The sequence below is a fragment of the Oncorhynchus masou genome, chromosome 24, assembly GCF_036934945.1.
Source record: "Oncorhynchus masou masou isolate Uvic2021 chromosome 24, UVic_Omas_1.1, whole genome shotgun sequence".
In the NCBI taxonomy this organism is placed as follows: Eukaryota; Metazoa; Chordata; class Actinopteri; order Salmoniformes; family Salmonidae; genus Oncorhynchus; species Oncorhynchus masou.
The window spans coordinates 99,994,438-100,015,482 of NC_088235.1; the positions used below are offsets into that span (position 1 = coordinate 99,994,438).

The 21,045-nt window shown below is 44.0% G+C and overlaps 1 protein-coding gene across 1 annotated transcript in view; it reads right to left on the reverse strand.

Moving 5' to 3' along the window:
• Window positions 1-21,045, reverse strand: part of adcyap1r1b (adenylate cyclase activating polypeptide 1b (pituitary) receptor type I) — a 58,123-nt gene that overhangs the window by 6,006 nt on the left and 31,072 nt on the right. Inside the window, exons 3-11 of the mRNA XM_064935858.1 lie at window positions 20,516-20,615; window positions 9,001-9,114; window positions 8,262-8,371; window positions 7,980-8,077; window positions 5,718-5,850; window positions 4,971-5,124; window positions 4,801-4,861; window positions 4,386-4,455; window positions 4,123-4,214 (exon numbers count right to left, since the gene is read on the reverse strand). Coding sequence (XP_064791930.1) covers window positions 4,123-4,214; window positions 4,386-4,455; window positions 4,801-4,861; window positions 4,971-5,124; window positions 5,718-5,850; window positions 7,980-8,077; window positions 8,262-8,371; window positions 9,001-9,114; window positions 20,516-20,615 — 932 coding nt within the window. The remainder of the gene's footprint in view (window positions 1-4,122; window positions 4,215-4,385; window positions 4,456-4,800; window positions 4,862-4,970; window positions 5,125-5,717; window positions 5,851-7,979; window positions 8,078-8,261; window positions 8,372-9,000; window positions 9,115-20,515; window positions 20,616-21,045) is intronic.

Sequence of the window (21,045 nt, forward strand, 5' to 3'; positions counted from 1 at the left end):
ACCCAACTACAACATTTTCCATCAAGATAGAACTGCCAAAGGGGGAGGAGTTGCAATCTACTGCAGAGAAAGCTTGCAAAGTTCTGTCAGACTTTCCAGGTCTATGCCCACACAGTTCAAACTTCTAATTTAAAAAAAATAATCTCTCCAGAAATAAGTCTCTCACTGTTGCCGCCTGTTATAGATCCCCCGCAGCTGCCAGCTGTGCCCTGGACACCATATGTGGATTGATTTCCCCACATCTATCTTCAGAGTTCGTTCTGTTAGGTGACCTAAACTGGGATATGCTTAACACCCCAGCAGTCCAACAATCTTAGCTTGATGCCCTCAATCTCACACAAATAATCAAGGACACCACCAGGTACAACGCTAAATCCGTAAACATGGGCACCCTCATAGATATTATCCTGACCAACTTGCCCTCCAAATACACCTCTGCTGTTTTCAATCAGGATCTCAGCGATCACTGCCTCATTGCCTGCATCCGCTATTGGTCCACGGTCAAACGACCACCCCTCATCACTAAAGATTAGAAAGCTGCCGCGGTGACACTCTAGACCCAAACTGTTACAGATCTATATCCATCCTGCCCTGCCTTTCTAAAGTCTTTGAAAGCCAAGTTAATAAACAGATCACTGACCATTTCGAATCCCACCGTACCTTCTCCGCTGTGCAATCCGGTTTCAAGCTGGTCATGGGTGCACCTCAGCCACGCTCAAGGTACTAAACAATATCATAACCACCATCGATAAAAGACAGTACTGTGCAGCCGTCTTCATCAACCTGGCCAAGGTTTTCGACTCTGTCAATCAATGTATTCTTATCGACAGACTCAATAGCCTTGGTTTCTCAAATGACTGCCTCGCCTGGTTCACCAACTACTTCGCAGACAGAGTTCAGTGTGTCAAATCAGAGGGCCTGTTGTCCAGACCTCTGGCAGTCTCTATGGGGGTACCACAGGGTTCAATTCTCGGGCCGACTCTTTTCTCTGTATATATAAATGAAGTCGTTCTTGCTGAGGGTGATTCCCTGATCCACCTCTACGCAGACGACACCATTCTGTATACATCTGGCCCTTCTTTGGACACTGTGCTATCTAACCTCCAAACGAGCTTCAATGCCATACCACACTCCTTCTGTGGCCTCCAACTGCTCTTATAGCTAGTAAAACCAAATGCTTGCTTTTCAACCGTTCGCTGCCCACACCCGCCCACCTGACTGGCATCACTTCTCTGGACGATTCTGACCTAGAAAACGTGGACAACTACCAATACCTAGGTGTCTGGCTAGACTGTAAACTCTCCTTCCAAACTCATATCAAACATCTCCAATCCAAAATCAAATGTAGAATCGGCTTTCTATTTCGCAACAAAGCCTCCTTCACTCACACCGCCAAACTTACCCTCGTAAAACTGACTATCCTACCAATCTTCGACTTCGACGATGTCATCTACAAAATAGCTTCCAATACTCTACTCAGCAAATTGGATGTAGTCTATCACAGTGCCATCCGTTTTGTTACCAAAGTGCCTTATAGCACCCACTACTGCGACCTGTATGCTCTAGTTGGCTGGCCCTCGCTACAAATTTGTCGCCAGACCCACTGGCTCCAGGACATCTATAAGTCTATGCTGGGTAAAGCTCTGTCTTATCTCAGCTCACTTGTCACGGTAACAACACCCACCCGTAGCACGCGCTCCAGCAGATATATCTCACTGGTCATCCCCAAAGCCAACACCTCCTTTGGCCGCCTTTCCTTACAGTTCTCTGCTGCCAGTGACTGGAACGAATTGCAAAAATCGCTGAAGCTGGAGGGTTACATTTCCCTCACTAACTCGAAACATCAGCTATCTGAGCAGCTAACTGATCGCTGCAGCTGTACATAGCCCATCTGTAAATAGCCCTCCCAATCTACCTACCTCATCCCCATATTGTTTATATTTACTTTGCTGCTCTTTTGCACACCAGTATCACTACTTACACACCATCATCTGCTCATCACCATTTGCTCATCACTCCAGTGTTAATCTGCTAAATTGTAATTACTTTGCTACTATGGCCTATTTATTGCCATACCTCCTCATGTCATTTACACACACTGTATAGAGACTTCATTTTTTTCCATTGTGTTATTGACTGTACACTTGTTTATTCCATTTGTAACTCTGTGTTGTTGTTTCTGTCGCACTGCTTTGCTTTATCTTGGCCAGGTTGCAATTGTAAATGAGAACTTGTCCTCAACTAGCTTACCTGGTTAAATAAAGGTGAAAAAAAATAAAATCAGGCCTATCTCTGTTGTGTCATCAGGAAACTTGATGATTGAGTTTGAGATGTGTGTGGCCACGCAGTCATGGGTGAACAGAGTACAGGAGGGGTCTGAGAATGCACCCCTGTGGGGCCCCTGTGTTGAATATTAGCTTGGCAGAGGTGTTGTTGCCTACCTTTACCACTTGGGGTCACCAGTCAGGAAGTCCAGGACCCAGTTGCATAGGGAGGGGTTCAGACCCATGGCCCTGAGCTTAGTGATGAGCTTGGATGGCACTATGGTGTAGAAGGCTGAACTATTGTCAATAAAATCATTCTTACATAGGTATTTCTCTTGTCCAGGTGGGATAGGGCAGTGTGCAGTGCAATGGCGATTGTGTCGTGCTTGGATTTGTTGGGGTGGTATGCAAATTGTAGTGTGTCTAGTGTGTCAGGTAAGGTGGAGGTGATATGGTCCTTATCTAGCCTATCAAAGCACTTCATGATGACAGAAGTGAGGGCTACGTGGCGATAGTCATTTAGTTCAGTTACTTTCACTTTATTGAGTTTAGGAACAATGGTTAGGATAAAAGGCTAGGATATGGAGAGATTGAATATATCCGTAAAAACTCCAGCCAACTGGTCTGCACATGCTCTGAGGACGCATCTTGGGATGTCGTCTGGGCTGGCAGCCTTGTGAGAGTTAACATGCTTAAATGATTCATGTCAGCCACGGAGAACGAGAGCGCACAGTCCTCAAGAGCATCGTGGGCCCGCGTCGGTGGCTCCATGTTGTTTTCCTTGAAGTGGGCGTAAAAGGTGTTCAACTTATCTGGGAGCTGGGCATCAGTGTCTATATACCCCCTGTATAAATCCTCCTTATTGTTATTTTTATTGTGTCATTTACATTTTTTAAACTTTAGTTTATTTAGTAAATATTAGATTAACTTTCTTGAACTGCATTGTTGGTTAAGGACTTGTAACTAAGCATTTCACGGTAAGGTCTTCTACACCTGTTGTATTCGGCGCATGTGACATTTTATTTGATACATGGCAGGCTTTCCCTTTATCATCTATGATTGTCTGGAGTCCACGCCACATACGTCTCCTGTCTGAGTCGTTGAATTGTGACTCCACTTTGTCCCTGTATAGTAGTTTTGCCCCTTTTATTGCCTTATGGAGGTCATAGCTGGTCTGTTTGTTCACATCCATGTTCCCAAACACCTTGCCATGGTTAAATACAATGGTTTGCGCTTTTAGTTTTACGTGAATGCTGCCATCTATCCACGGTTTTTGGTTTGTATAAATTCTAATCATCACAGTGGGAACAACATTCTCTATGCACTTCCTGATGAGTGGATAGTGTATGTCAATACTATTCTCAGAGCCAACCCGGAACATTTCCCAGTGGAGTTTGTGTACTCTGGTCCACCCCTATCATATGTATAAACTGTATTTTCTACCATCTATTGCACCTTGCCTTTGCCGCTTGGCCATCGCTCATCCATATACTTACATGTACATATACTCATTCACCCCTTTAGATTTGTGTGTATTAGGTAGTTGTTGGGGAATTTTTAGATTACTTGTTAGATATTACTGCACTGTCGGAACTCGAAGCACAAGCAGTTCGCTACACTCGCATTAACATCTGCTAACCATGTGTATTTGACCAATAAAATGCGATTTGATTTGATAATATACTCATGACATCATCAACAGTGGACCAACACACTCATGACATCATCAATAGAGGACCAACATACAGAACCAACTGGTATATAGAATAGCCAAAAACTTATGACATGATGAACAATTGAAAGAGCCACTACTGTAGTAGATACAATTTCACACACAAGCATACTTCTTGTGACTTACAGGTAAATACTGGATTCGTTCCCACCAATGTCTGGTGACTGCAGTTTCTGGACAAGGATGATTATGATGCCAATGAAGAGGACAAAGTTGATCTGTAGAAAAAGAAGATGTGTATTTACAGGACAAATGCCTATATTCACACATCTGTCTTAGGTATTGAACAGCTATTAATTTGACTGAATTAGTTATTTTTAAATATTGAAATTGATCAACATTTATAGTAATCAATAAGTGATTGAATTGATAATTGATTAGTGCCTCACCATGATAGAGGCCAGCACAGGTCCCTTAATCACCCACCAGATACCAGCATTATCATTCATATCCCAACACCTGGAGACAGAGGGGGAGGGAGGGAAAAGAGCGAAGGTGAGAGGGAATGAGGGAGGTAAGGAGGGAGGAGGGAGCGATGGATGGAGAAAGGGAGAGCAATAGGGAAGAAGGGAGGGAGATAGAGAGGGAGGGAGGGGAAAGAATGAAGGTGAGGGAATGAGGGAGGTAAGGAGGGAGGAGGGAGGGATGGATGAAGAAAGGGAGAGCAATAGGGAAGAAGGGAAGGAGATAGAGAGGGAGGGGAAAGGTTCAAATACAGGAATATTAAAGAATCATGTACATTTACTATTGTCATCATTACCTTCATAATATAGTCAATTGAGTGTGATGGTAGTGGTAACTCACCCTATGTCATCAAAGTGCAGCCTGAGTACTGCCCATATCACCACACATATAGTGGGGGTCCCTGAATACACAAAAAACAGGCACATAAACACACATACACACACACTTTCACTTTCACTTGATGAATTCAGTTTTATTAGGTAAACAGTACATGATGATTGTTGTCTCACCCCAGCCAATGATGGTATACCAATAGAAGTATCTTCTCTCAGGGAAAAATGTCTCTACTAACAGAGTGAAGAGGTACAGGCCCTCAATGAACAGCCAGAAGTAGTTAGATAGGACACAGTAGTGAAAGAACACCATCACCACCTTACACTCCACCTACAGAGAGAGAGAGAGAGAGAGAGAGAGAGAGAGAGAGAGAGAGAGAGAGAGAGAGAGAGAAAGAGAGAGAGAGAGACAGACAGACAGACAGACAGACAGACAGAGAGACAGAGAGAGACAGAAAGACAGACAGTTGGTTCAGGATGTGTGTGAGTGTGTGTACAGTATGTCTTTGTCTGTGTGTGACTAACGTTACTTTTGATACCGGCGCTCCGAGGCAGGTGTTGAAAACACTAAGCAGTTTACTTTGAAGCAGTGTGCCGATGCTTGTATCCCTTCATCAGGAGCACATGAGCAATGGCGGCCAAAGCGTTGTTTTGTCGAACAACCACCTGATTGGTTTGGTATTGGTTTCGGTAGTTGGCAAAAAGGCTACCCTGCGCACGTGCTACGGCATATGTGACGTCATCTATAATAATTTGGCTGCTCTAAATTCTTTTGACCAGTAGGTGCCACAAGTGTACGATATGTTGATCAAAGCCTTGAGTAATGAACCTATTTTCAACACAATAGGCTAGAAATGCTCAATGCTTCCGAAAGCTTAGTTCCCCATCACTAACTAACAGTGTGTGTGTGGTATGCCTACTCACAGTGTGTAAGAAGCAGTGGTTGCTGTCCTCCTCTGCGTACAGAACCCCGTCCTTGATGAAGACAGAGATGGCTCTCAGAATGAATGACACAAACAGGTTCATGTGGATGAAGTTCCTGGTGCAATGCAGCTTCCTGTGAACACAGCCAATCACAGCTCAGACAACAACATCCACAAAACCTGGGTCAACCAATCTCTAAACAAGCAATCCCACCTACTGTATAGTCTGTTACACTAAAGCACCATGTATTTTATATTATCTTGTCTTATATTATCTGATATGTTCTATGTTCTGTTATTAATTTACATAATAATAAGAATAATCTTACAAGCCATCTAGTCCTGCCGTATGTAAAATAATTAGAAGAAAGCTCCCGAACATCTCTGTGTTCCTCTTGTTCTAGCTAGAAACACAGGTATCTATATGACATTTACGTGAAGAGAAGACGGAGAAAAAGAGGATGGAGGTCAGGCTGCCTTCTGAAAATTCGTAGTTGAGCGAGTAAAACCCCACTGCCATACGTTCTATTGGCAAACATAAAATCATTGGAAAAGGAAATCGATGACCTATGAGCAAGATTAAACTACCAATGGGAAATTAAAAACTGTAATATCTTATGTTTCACTGAGTCGTGGCTGAACGACGACATGAATAACATACAGCTGGCGGGTTTTACACTGTATCGGCAGGATAGAACAGTAGCCTCTGGTAAGACAAGGGGTGGCGGTCTATGTATAAACAACAGCTGGTGCACGATATCTAAGGAAGTCTCGAGGTTTTGCTCACCTGAGGTAGAGTATCTCATGATAAGCTGTAGACCACACTATATACTTAGAGAGTATTCATCTGTCTACATACCACCAAAGACCGATGCTGGCACTAAGACCACACTCAATGAGCTGTATACCGCCATAAGCAAACAAGAAAAGGCTCATCCAGGTGGTGCTCCTAGTGGCCGAGGACTTTAATGCAGGGAAATTAAATCAGTTTTACCAAACAACTCTAGACCACCTTTACTCCACACACAGAGACATGTACAAAGCTCTCCCCTGCCCTCCATTTGGCAAATCTGACCATAATTCCATCCTCCTGATTCCTGCTGCCCCCTCAGGGGTGCAGGCTCAGAGCCCTCCTGTACTCCCTGTTCACTCATGACTGCACGGCCAGGCATGAATGCAACACTATCATTAAGTTTGCTGATGACACAACAGTGGTATCCCTGATCACCAACAACGATGAGACAGCCTATAGGGAGGAGGTCACAGACCTGGCCATATGGTGCCAGGACAACAATCTTTCCTTCATAGTGATCAAGACAAAGGAGATGATTGTGGATTACAAGAAAAGGAGAACCGAGCACGCCCCCATTCTCATCGACGGGGCTGCAGTGGAGCAGGTTGAGAGCTTAAAGTTCCTTGGTGTCCACATTACCAACAAACTAACATGGACCAAGCACAGCAAGACAGTTGTGAAGAGGGCACGACAAAACCTATTCCCCCTCAGGAGACTGAAAAGATTTGGCATGGGTCCTCAGATCCTCAAAAGGTTCTACAGCTGCACCATCGAGAGCACTGGTTGCATCACTGCCTGGTATGGCAACTGCTCGGCCTCCGACCGCAAGACACTACAGAGGGTAGGGCGTACGGCCCAGTACATCACTGGGGCCAAGCTTCCTGTCATCCAGGACCTCTACACCAGACGGTGTCAGAGGAAGGCCTTAAATTGTAAAAGACTCCAGCCACCCTAGTCATTGTTCTCTCTGCTACCGCACGGCAAGCAGTACCGGAGCTCCAAGTCTAGGTCCAAGACGCTTCTAAACAGCTTCTACCCCCAAGCCATAAGACTCCTGAACAGCTAATCAAATGGCTACCCAGACTATTTGCCCCCCCTCTTTTACACTGTTGCTATGCTGTTATTATCTATGCATAGTCACTTTAATAACCCTACCTACATGTACATATTAACTCAATTACCTCGACTAACCGGTGCCGCCTCCCGCACATTGACTCTGTACCGGTACCCCCCGTATAAAGCCTCACGATTGATATTTTACTGCTGCTCTTTAATTATTTGTTACTTTTATTTCTTATTCTTATTTTTTTAAAGGTATTTTTTATTTTAGTTAATTTTTAAATGCCATTGTTGGTTAGGGCTTGTAAGTAAGCATTTCACCGTAAGGTCTACAACTGTTGTATTCGGCGCATGTGATTTGATTTGATCTGAGTGGGATTTTGGATTTTGACCTCTGGTGACCTTTCTCACCTGAACCTGCAAAGGATGACCATGGCTGTACAGAGAGAAACCAGAGAGGTGCTGTACCCCACCGTGTACAGAGCCTTCACCGACACGTAGTACATGTCCTGCAGTAAACAACAACAGTAAATCAAGAACACATATTTATCAGGGATATTAGCACAGACTGATGCATATACCCATATGTTTGGCATGACCATACGGAGTTGGCAAGAGAGCAGAAACAGACTGGCCTCCAGGCTAAGGATTATGGGCAATGAGAGTGAGGGTAAGACAGTGTGGAGTGCTCACCGGATGCTCGTGGGTTCCGTTGGGTTCGTCGAACATGCAGGCATCCACATAGTGAGGGAAGGTCTCAGACCAGCCGCCCTCCGTACAGTTACGACTCACCTTCCCTAGTTCTACACACATAATACACTATGTCAATGGTTAGCACATACAGTAGATTCAACATTTCAAAACAGATTCTATTCTTATTTACAATAAAAGTGACTCCAAAATGACACAATACATTATTTACCATACATTTCTATTGGGCACAAAGTAATGTGAAACACAACCAAAACAAATAGCAAAGGCATCCAACAAATTTGTAGTCACAAGCTCCATGTAGTCATTTCATGCTATGAATAAGGACCAAATACTTAACTTTTGACTACTTTAATACAAATGTAAGTGAATTAGTCCCAATACTTTTGTTCTCCTAAAATGGGGGGACTATGTACATAAAGTGTTGTAATTTCTAAACGGTTTACCAGATATGCATGAAAATACCCTCAAATGAAGGCTGACAGGCTGCACCTTAACCTCATAGTCATTCTATCATTTTGAATCCAAGGTACTGGAGTACAGAGACAAAAATAATAATAATTGTCACTGTCCCAATACTTTTGGAGCTCACCAGATGATAAGACAAGAGGTGCAAATCAATGTTAGTTACAATAGATGTACAATGTGGATGTTAACATAAAACAAATAGACAGAGTCATGCCCAAAGTATTGAGATGATTGACAGCTGTCAGTCACTGACCATCATCCTCCTCGCTCATGAACTGTATGAAGAGCTCTGGACAGCTGACCACAACCACCTCTCCCACCCGGGCAGGCTGCCAACACGTCAGGTTATCCCACAACCATGGGCACCCTGGGGGCACAACACAACACAGAGATGGTGAGTACCATGATTAAATAAAAAGAGCACAACACTCACAACATTCTTAGACCTTCTTCTGTGGTTGATGGAAAATTACCTTTGAAAGACAAAGATCTGATGTTATAGATTAGAAACAGGTATTGAACAGAAACCTGAGTTAGCTCTGTGGTCAGTGTAAATACTGTGGAAGTACCGATGTTACAATGGGGTATCCATGGGATAGCACAACCTCAATGCTAAGGATCCCTTTTTCAGCAAGGCCACATCTGGCCAGCAGATGGCACTAGAGGCCAAGAATGATGCAACTGCTCAGTTTGTATAATTCAAACAATGGTAAATGGGTGTTTTCTGGTACTGCTCTGTCTCTCTTGTCTGCATCCAAAATTGCACTCTATTCCTTTAGTAATGAACTACTGACCAGAGCCTCTATCTCTAGGATAGTGTGTAGAGTGATGAGGTTTGTCAGGCTTGTCTGGAGGGCTGTTAGGAATACAAAAACACTCAGTATGTCATAGATGGTAGTGTGTGTGTGTTTGTGTGTGCGTGTGTACGTGTGTGCATGTGTGTATAGGGGTGAGTAGCTGTGTGGCAGTCTAATAACACTGACGGTGACTTTGCCAGACTCCCAGTCATTGATATTCACAACCATAGAGACCTCGCTCTTTCTATCACCCTCCCTCCCTCCATCTCCCATACTCCCTCTATCCCTCCCCTCCCTTCCTCACTCTATTCCTCTCTTTCTTTCCACCTCTGTCTCCCTCTCCCTCTATCCCTCTCTTTTTTCCACCTCTCTCTCTCTCTCTCTCTCTCTCTCTCTCTCTCTCTCTCTCCCTCTCTGTAGGTGGTGTGTAAGGTGATGTCTAGCTACTTCTGGCTGTTCCCATACTCACTCCCTCTGTCGCTCTCCCTCTCTCTCTCTCTCTCTCTCTCGTTCTCTCTCTCTCTCTCACTCTCTCTCTCTCTCTCTGTTAAACATTCACATGGTCACAGTCATGCTCAGGTCACATAAGAAGAGAGATAACATTGAGTTCTTCTTTCTCTTTCCCTCTCTTCCTTTATGTAGAGAAAAGGGGTCAGTGTGTTTGGCCTTGTTTTAATTCCAGCCACATCGAGCCACAGTGAAAATAGCCTCAGAAAGATGCAACCAAGGTCGAAGAAACTGCATCTCTACTGAGACAGAGACAGAGAGAGAGAGAGAGAGAAAGAGACAGACGGAGAGAAAGAAAGAGAGACAGAGAGAAAGAGAGAGAGGCAGACAGAGAGAGTGAAAGTGAGAGAGAGAGAGAGACTTCTGTGTGATGTTTACTGTTAATTTGAATTGTTTATTTCACTTTATATATTCACTTTATATATTATCTATCTCACTTACTTTGGAAATGTTAACACATGTTTCCCATGCCAATAAAGCCCTTGAATTGAATTGAATTGAGAGAAAGAGAGAGAGGTATGGCATGGCACAGTGTTATATTAGCACACTGGAGGGGGGGGGGGGTTAACGAAGGGTGGAAACTCAGGATACTAGACAATCAGGACTCTGAGTCAGCTAATATAAATCTCTATAAGTCTGGAACAGTATTGGTACAGGGCAACCCCAAACAGTTTCAGCTGGACTTTAACCGAATCAAAGAATTAGCACAGCAGGAATAGCTCTCCCTTGAGAAAGATACCCCCACTCCGAGCGGGTCAGACCAGACCTTTTCATTATATAACCCCACAGAGGAGCAACCCCAAGGGGAAAGTCAAACCCTCAGCACAGAGTACTATACCCTCATTGAAATGAAGGATACATTTACCCAACTGGAGGTAAGGCAGGTGGAGCTGGAACAGCAGGTGATTACACTTCAGTCAGCACAGACCCAGACAACAGTCCAGCACAACAACACCCCCTTAACCATACCCGGAAAGCTGGAGGTGGAGAGAGACATATCTGCACTCTGGACTGGTTAGACAACTTCAACAATATCAAAAGCAAGAGCAGGAGAAGAACAGAGCACTAGAGGAGAGGATAAGACTGCTGGAGGAGAGGGTGAGGGGGATGGCGTGTGACAGAGAGGTGGCCAACCCACTAGAGAGGTGGCCACCCCGCAGAGAAGCCAGCAGAACAGCCCACACCAGACCCTGACCATAGTGTCGACATCACAGCAGAACAGACAAATGAAGAACCCCAAGCACAGGGGATCTCACCCCCTCTGACCATCCCCCCTGTCAGCCACCCCGATAGCCCTCCTGACAACCCCCCCACACCCACTGAGGACATAAACAAGACACAGATTGTTCTCCTTATGGACTCAAATGGGAAATATACACACCACACACCCAGCGCGCACTAGACCTTCTATCTGAGGCCCAACTAGGTTCACATAGCCACATAATAATACACATAGGCACAAACGACCTGAGAATACAGCAGGAAATGGTTGACACAGCACTGAAGGGAGTGATTGAAAAAGCTTCTTCTACTTTCCCCAATGCACAAGTGGTTATAACCGCCCTGCTAACATTAAAAGACTTCCACTCTGCTACCATACAGCAGGTAAACCAAGTATTTCCTGTGACTCTGCCTCAAAACCAAATGTTTTCCTGGCCCACCACTTCACCCTGGACTAGAACAGCCTCTATGACCAGGTCCACCTATACAAGGCAGGCAGCAGTGCCCACCACTCCACCCTGGACTAGAACAGTCTCTATGACCAGGTCCACCTATACAAGGCAGCAGTGCCCACCACTCCACCCTGGACTAGAACAGCCTCTATGACTAGGTCCACCTATACAAGGCAGCAGTGCCCACCACCACCCTGGACTAGAACACCCTGGACAAGAAGCAGTGCACTCACCCTGGATAGACTATGACCAGGTCCACCTATACAAGGCAGCAGTGCCCACCACTCCACCCTGGACAAGAACACTCCAGGTCCACCTGTGCCCACCACTCCACCCTGGACTAGAACAGCCTCTATGACCAGGTCCACCTATACAAGGCAGCAGTGCCCACCACTCCACCCTGGACTAGAACAGCCTCTATGACTAGGTCCACCTATACAAGGCAGCAGTGCCCACCACTCCACCCTGGACAAGAACAGCCTCTATGACTAGGTCCACCTATACAAGGCAGCAGTGCCCACCACTCCACCCTGGACTAGAACAGCCTCTATGACCAGGTCCACCTATACAAGCAGTGCAGGCAGCAGTGACCCCACCACAAGGCAGCAGTGCCCACCCTGGACTAGAACAGCCTCTATGACCAGGTCCACCTATACAAGGCAGCAGTGCCCACCACTCCACCCTGGACAAGAACAGTCTCTATGACCAGGTCCACCTATACAAGGCAGCAGTGCCCACCACTCCACCCTGGACTAGAACAGCCTCTATGACCAGGTCCACCTATACAAGGCAGGCAGCAGTGCCCACCACTCCACCCTGGACAAGAACAGTCTCTATGACCAGGTCCACCTATAGTGACTGGACAGGTCCACCTATACAAGGCAGCAGTGCCCACCACCCTGGACTAGAACCCTGACCAGGACTAGAACAGCCTCTACCCTGACCAGGTCCACCTATACAAGGCAGGCAGCAGTGCCCACCACTCCACCCTGGACTAGAACAGTCTCTATGACCAGGTCCACCTATACAAGGCAGGCAGCAGTGCCCACCACTCCACCCTGGACAAGACAGTCTCAGACCAGGTCTACAAGGCAGCAGTGACCACCCTGGACAAGAACAGCCTCTATGACCAGGTCCAGGCAGGCAGCAGTGCCCACCAATCCACCCTGGACTAGAACAGCCTCTATGACCAGGTCCACCTATACAAGGCAGGCAGCAGTGCCCACCACTCCACCCTGGACTAGAACAGTCTCTATGACCAGGTCCACCTATACAAGGCAGCAGTGCCCACCTTTCTCAAACCCAGCCCCAACACTTCACACAGAAGCAACAGATCAATTGACACCCCGCCCAGACTAGCGAGACACTCTCCCAGACCTGCGGGACCTTCGGGATATCCTTCCTGTTTGGCCCTGTCCAGGGAGTATCATCGGATGGGGCCACAGTGTCTCCTGACCCCTCCTCTCAGCCTCCAGTATTTATGCTGCAGTAGTTTATGTGTCGGGGGGCTAGGGTCAGTTTGTTATATCTGGAGTACTTCTCCTGTCTTATCCGGTGTCCTGTGTGAATTGAAGTATGCTCTCTCTAATTCTCTCTTTCTTTCTCTCTCTCGGAGGACATGAGCTCTAGGACCATGCCTCAGGACTACCTGGCATGATGACTCCTTGCTGTACCCAGTCCACCTGGCCGTGCTGCTGCTCCAGTTTCAACTGTTCTGCCTGCAGCTATGGAATCAAGGACCTGATCACCGGACGTGCTACCTGTCCCAGACCTGCTGTTTTCAACTCTCTAGAGACAGCAGGAGTGGTAGAGATAATCTTAATGATTGGCTATGAAAAGCCAACTGATATTTACTCCTGAGGTGCTGACCTGTTGCACCCTCGACGACTACTGTGATTATTATTATTTGACCATGCTTGTCATTTATGAACATTTGAACATCTTGGCCATGTTCTGTTATAATGTCCACCCGGCACAGCCAGAAGAGGACTGGTCACCCTTCATAGCCTGGTTCCTCTCTCGGTTACTTCCTAGGTTTTGGCCTTTCTAGGGAGTTTTTCCTAGCCACCGTGCTTCTACACCTGCTTGCTGTTTGGGGTTTTAGGCTGGGTTCCTGTACAGCACTTTGAAATATCAGCTGATGTACGAAGGGCTATATAAATACATTTGATTTGATTTGATTTGAGTTAAGAACAAATTCTTATTTACAATGACAGCCTAGGAACAGTGGGTTAACTGCCAACTCTCTAACCACTAGGCTGCCTGCCTCCTTTGGCTAGAAGTTCAAAAGGAAATTATCTTAACAGAGAAAAATGTCCTCCTGTGTGCTACCTATATCCCCCCACTAGAATCCCCATACTTTAATGAAGACAGCTTCTCCATCCTGGAGGGGGAAATCAATCATTTCCTGACCCAGGGACATGTACATGTCTGTGGCGACCTAAATACCAGAACCAGACAAGAACCTGACACCCTCAGCACACAGGGGAACAAACACCTGCCTGGAGGTGACAGCATTACCTCCCCCATATACCCCCCTAGGCACAACTACGACAACATTACAAAAACAGGTCACAACTCCTTCAGCTCTGTCGCACGCTGGGTACATACATTGTCAATGGTAGGCTTCGAGGGGACTCCTATGGTAAGTACACCTATAGCTCATCTCTTGGCAGTAGTACTGTAGACTACTTTATCACTGACCTCAAACCAGAGTCTCTCAGAGTTCACAGTCAGCCCACTGAAACCCCTATTTGACCACAGCAAAATCAAAGTCTACTTGAACAGAGCAATACTCAATCATGAGGCATCAAAGCCAAATGAACTGAGTAATATTAAGAAATGCTATAGATGGAGCGAATGTAGTTTGGAAACCTACCAAAAAATAATTAGGCAACAACAAATTGAACTCCTTTTAGACAACTTCCTGTACAAAACGTTCCAAGGTAATGGTGAAGGTGATAACTTGGCAGTAGAAAATCTTAACAGTATAATTGACCTCTCAGCTTCCCTATCTAAAAATCTAAAAATCTCAAATAGAAAACCGAAGAAAATGAACAACAATGACAAATGGTTTGATGAAGAATGCAAAAATCTAAGAAAGAAATTGAGAAACCTGTCCAACCAAAAATATAGAGACCCAGAAAACCTGAGTCTATGCCTTCACTATGGTAAAACACAAAAACAATACAGAAATACACTACTGAAAAAGAAGGAACAGCACGTCAGAAATCAGCTCAATGTAATTGAAGAATCCATAGACTCTAACCTCTTCTGGGAAAATTGGAAAACACTAAACAAACAACAACACAAAGAATTATATATCCAAAATGGAGATGGATAAACCATGGATAAACCACTTCTCCAATCTTTTTGGCTCTATAACAAAGAACAAACAGCAAAACATATATACATAATTAAACGCAAATCTTATAATTAACTATTAAAGACTACCAGAACACAGTGGATTCTCCAATTACCTTGAATTAACCTGTTGCAACTCTAGGGGCAGTATTTTCATTTTTGGAAAGAAACGTTCCCATTTTAAACGGGATATTTTGTCAGGACAAGATGCTAGAATATGCATATAATTGACAGCTTAGGATAGAAAACACTCTAACGTTTCCAAAACTGTAAAGATATTGTATGTGAGTATGACAGAACTGATGTTGCAGGCGAAAGCCTGAGAAAAATCCAATCCGGAAGTGCCCCATATTTTGAAAGCTCTGCGTTCCAATGAGTCCCTATTGAGCTGTGAATGTGCTATTGACCAGCTTACGCTTTCTGCGTATTCCCCAAAGTGTCTACAGCATTGTGACGTAGTTTTACGCATTTATGTTGAAGAATAGCCGTAGGCGGCTACATTGCGTAAGTGGTCACCTGATGGCTCCCAGGGTGACTCTCGCGTAAAATAAAGAAGTAGCCATTACTCCAATCGGTCCTACTGAAAAACTAATTGTCCCAACGGATATATTATCGAATAGATATTTGAAAAACACCTTGAGGATTGATTATAAACAACGTTTGCCATGTTTCTGTTGATATTATGGAGCAAATTTGGAATATTTTTCGCCATTTCGTGACTGCAATTTCCGGGCGATTTCTCAGCCAAACGTCAATAACAAATGGAGCTATTTCTCCTACAAAAATAATATTTTTGGAAAAAAGGAACATTGGCTAGCTAACTGGGAGTCTCGTGAGTGAAAACATCCGAAGCTCATCAAAGGTAAACGATTTAATTTGATTGCTTTTCTGATTTCCGTGACCAAGTTACCTGCAGCTAGCTGGACAAAATGCTATGCTAGGCTATCAATAAACTTACACAAATGCTTGTTTAGCTTTGGCTGTAAAGCATATTTTGAAAATCTGAGATGTCAGGGTGATTAACAAAAGGCTAAGCTGTGTCTCAATATATTTCATTGGTGATTTTCATGAATAGGAATATGTTCTAGGGATATTTATATCCATTGCGTTATGCTGTCAGTAGAGGTTTTAACTACAGGAAAAATAAAAACCCTCAAACCCAAAAAGGCCTGTGGTGTTGATGGTATCCTCAATGAAATGATCAAATATACAGACAACAAATTCCAATTGGCTATACTAAAACTCTTTAACATCATCCTTAGCCCTGGCAGTTAACAGGAACCTTGGGAAAATCCTCTGCATTATCATTAACAGCAGACTCATATATTTCCTCAGTGAAAACAATGTACTGAGCAAATGTCAATTGGGCTTTTTACCAAATTATCATACGACAGACCACGTATTCACCCTACACACCCTAATTGAAAAACAAACAAACCAAAACAAAGGTAAAGTCTTCTCATGCTTTGTTGATTTCAAAAAAGCCTTCAACTCAATTTGGCATGAGAGTCTGCTATATACATTGACGGAAAGTGGTGTTGGGGGAGAAATAAACGACATTACAAAATCCATTTACACAAACAACAAGTGTGCGGTTAAAATAGGTTAAAAAATACACACATTTCTTCCCATAGGGCCATGAGGTGAGACAGGGATGCAGCTTAAGCTCCACCCTCTCCAATATATATATATATATATAAATAAACGAATTGCCGAGGGCACTAGAAAAGTCTGCAGCACCCGGCCTCACCCTACTAGAATCTGAAGTCAAATGTCTACTGTTTGCTAATGATCTGGTGCTTCAGTCACCAACCAAGGAGAATCTACAACAGCACCTAGATCTTCTGCACAGAATCTGCCAGACCTGGGCCCCGAGAGAAAATCTCAGTAAGACCAAAATAATGGTGTTCCAAAAAAGGTCCAGTCGCCAGGACCACAAAAACAAATTCCATCTAGACACCGTTGCCCTAGAGCACACAATAAACGATACATACCTTGGCCTAAACATCAGCGCCACAGGTAACTTCCACAAATATGTGAACGATCTGAGAGACAAAGCAAGAAGGGTATTCTATGCCATCAAAAGGAACATATATTTCGACATACCAATTAGGATCTGAATAAAAATACTTGAATCAGTTATAGAACCCATTGCACTTTATGGTTTGAGGTCTGGGGTCCGCTCACCAACCAAGACTTCACAAAATGGGACAAACACCAAATTTGGACTCTGCATGCAGAATTCTGCAAAAAATCCTCCGTGTACAACGTAGAACACCAAATAATGCATGCAGAGCAGAATTAGGCCGATACCCGCTAATGATCAAAATCCAGAAAAGAGCCATTAAATTCTACAACCACCTAAAAGGAAGAGATTCCCAAACCTTCCATAACAAAGCCATCACCTACAGAGAGATGAACCTGGAGAAGAGTCCCCTAAGCAAGCTAGTCCTGGGGCTCTGTTCACAAACACAAACACACCCCACAAAGCCCCAGGACAGCAACTCAATTAGACCCAACCGAATCATGAGAAAACAAAAAGATCATTACTTGACACATTGGAAAGAATTAACAAAAAAACTCAGCAAACTAGAATGCTATTTGGTCCTAAACAACGAGTACACAGTGGCAGAATACCTGACCACTGTGACTGACCCAAACTTAAGGAAAGCTTTGACTATGTACAGACTCAGTGAGTATAGCCTTTCTATTGAGAAAGGCCGCCATAGGCAGACCTGGCTCTCAAGAGGAGACAGGCTATGTGCACACTGCCCACAAAATGCGCTGCACTTCCTAACCTCCTGCCCAATTTATGACCATATTAGAGAGACATATTTCCCTCAGATTACACAGATCCACAAAGAATTCGAAAACAATCCCGATTTTGATAAACTTCCATATCTACTGGGTGAAATACCACAGTATGCCATCACAGCAGTAAGATTTCTGACCTGTTCACACAAGAAAAGGTCAACCAGTGAAGAACAAGCTCCATTTTAAGTACAACATGTCACACCCTGACCTTAGAGATCCTTTATTCTCTATTTTGGGTTAGGTCGGGGTGTGACTAGGGTGGGCATTCTAGTTTTGTTATTTCTATGTTGGCCTGGTATTGTTTCCCAATCAGAGGCAGTTGTCTATCGTTGTCTCTGATTGATCATATTCCCATCTGTTTGTTGTGGGACCTTGTTTGTGTGTAGTGGCCTGTGAGCACTCCATGACTTCATGTTTCGTTTTGCTCTTTATTGTTTTTGTGAGTTTCATTTCAATTAAACATGTGGAACTCTACGTGCGCTGCACCTTGGTCCATTTATTCCAATGAACGTGACACAACCCATATTTATGCTTATTTATTTTCCCTTTTGTACTTTAACCATTTGTACATCGTTACAACACTGTATATATACATAATATGACATTTGTAATGTCTTCATTCTTTTGGAACTTCTGTGAGTGTAATGTTTACTGTTAATTTTTATTGTTTATTTCACTTTTGTATATTATCTACTTCACTTGCTTTGGCAATGTTAACATATGTTTCCCATGCCAATAAAGCACCTTAAATTGAGAGAGGGGGAGAGAGAGAGAGAGAGAGACTCTGACAGAGAGATATTCAGTCTGACAGCCTAGCATCTGCTCTCCATGGTTTTTCTCTGCTTCAGCTCAAACAACATCAGTATCAAGGACCAGCCCTACAACTAGCCACTTCCGTAACATTCCCCTAATGATCTTCTAACAACATAACATAATTTTACCTTACATAATATAATGTAACATAACATTATCATCATACCTCTAAAATGTGCCTACAAAACACCCCCTAACAATTCCATTCTGTTCAAGAGACAGACAATTTTATATAGCACAGCCATATTTATCATGCAAATCAATCTGTCATATGTGTGTCTATTGCCAATCTCCTCAACCAAGCCTCCCTCCTTCTATTTCACCCTCCCTCTCCCATACTCCCTCTATTCCTCCCTTACTCCATCTCCCACTCTCTCTTTATCCCTTCCTCTCTCTCTCTCTCTCTCTCTCTCTCTCTCTCTCTCACTCTCCCTCTCTCTCTCTCTCACTCTCCCTCTATCTCCAATCTCTCTGCTGGATTAGCTTGAGTGCTCTTCAACCAAGCCTCCATCTTGACAGTCTGGACACACACACACACACACACAAGCTCTCATTCCCCCAACACCCCCCTCTCCACACACACATCCTCTGCCTTGCTCCCCCAACTGCTTTCTACAAATTTGTTTTGACAGCTGGTGTGTTCATACTCTCAGAACAAACCACACAGGAGAGATTTTCTCTGTGAAATAACTCAGGGGAGGCTGCATGTATACTGTATGTAGTAACATCCTGATCTGTACTGAGATCTGTGTTACATGGTCAGTGGGGGAGAGGAGGGTAAGGCTGTGGGGCCTGGAGACTGTCTCAATGCACTGTGCGTAGAAGCAGCCTGACCTGTACTAGCTTTACTGGGTTGTCACAGGTTCTGTAGAGGAAGAAGGGAGGAGGGTTGTGGCGCTGAGGAGCTTCGAGACTCTATGGTTTAATGTAATCTTCTCTTCACACATCATCTATCCTTCCTGTCACAGGGAGACGGCTGTCACTCACTGGCTGTCAGATCACATTATAGAATCAACACAGGGTCGCTTTATGTTTGTTATTTGTTCTTACGTTCTCTATTTCTTCCTCTCTTTGTCTCACTTTCTCTTTCACTTCATCTCTACCACGGTAGAACAACAACAGTGCCGATTATGACTTACATGATACTTGGTCAAGACTCATACATATAATGCTTCTCAGTATCCTTCTGTCTGTCAGTCTCATACAACACACTGTAACTGGCATCTACCGCTGGGAACAGTTATATACTGTATGTATGTCTACTGTGTGAATAATCATGAATATGTCAGAGCAAACCAAAAATCTAACCTTTAAAATGATATCTGTGGATTATGGAGACACAATGTACCCTGAAAAACATTTGAATCCCAAAAGATTGGCTGTATCTGAAATCCTGTTTTCCTAAATGGAGAAACTGAAAGGCAAATCGAGGAATACCTGAAGCTGACAATAATTAATCTAACTGGCACACTAACATTGCAAAATTGAATTACAGAAATGGGGAGATCTGTATGTGTGTGTTGCTAGGTCTGTAAATGGTCCATATTCACACTTGTCACTTTAAACTTGTCAGATTACTGCCTAACTGCCACAGCTTAGCACAGCTGAATCAATGGTGCTAGGCTGCTAATGAAAATAAAGTGTTTCATCAATATTTAATCTCAAAATGTGTTACCTCGTCAATCTCTAACATATAAATAGAGGTATAAATACTGACACTACAAAACCCCACAAGAGGAGAAGCCGAAACATACTGTAAATACACCAAAAAAATAGACATAGACACACATATGGAACCTACTAAACTCTAGGTCGTTTTCTGGGTCATCCTCTGCCATCCTCTCCATACATTTCTCGTGTTCTCTCTTGATGACACAGTCAGAGTGGTGGAGACTAGACACCTGCAACACAGAAACATGATCTCATTAGAATATATCAAAACAGTGGGATTTAACCATTCTAATCACATATGGTGACATACAGAACTATTTACATGGGTTAGAGGTCAGACTACAACAGATCATTATAAAACACCATGTTTAGACATACAGGCCCCAGACTACAACAAACCATTACAGACCACCATGTTTAGACATACAGGCCCCAGACTACAACAAACCATTACAGACCACTGTGTTTAGACATACAGGCCCCAGACTACAACAAACCATTACAGACCACTGTGTTTAGACATACAGGCCCCAGACTACAACAAACCATTACAGACCACTGTGTTTAGACATACAGGTCCCAGACTACAACAAACCATTACAGACCACCATGTTTAGACATACAGGCCCCAGACTACAACAAACCATTACAGACATACAC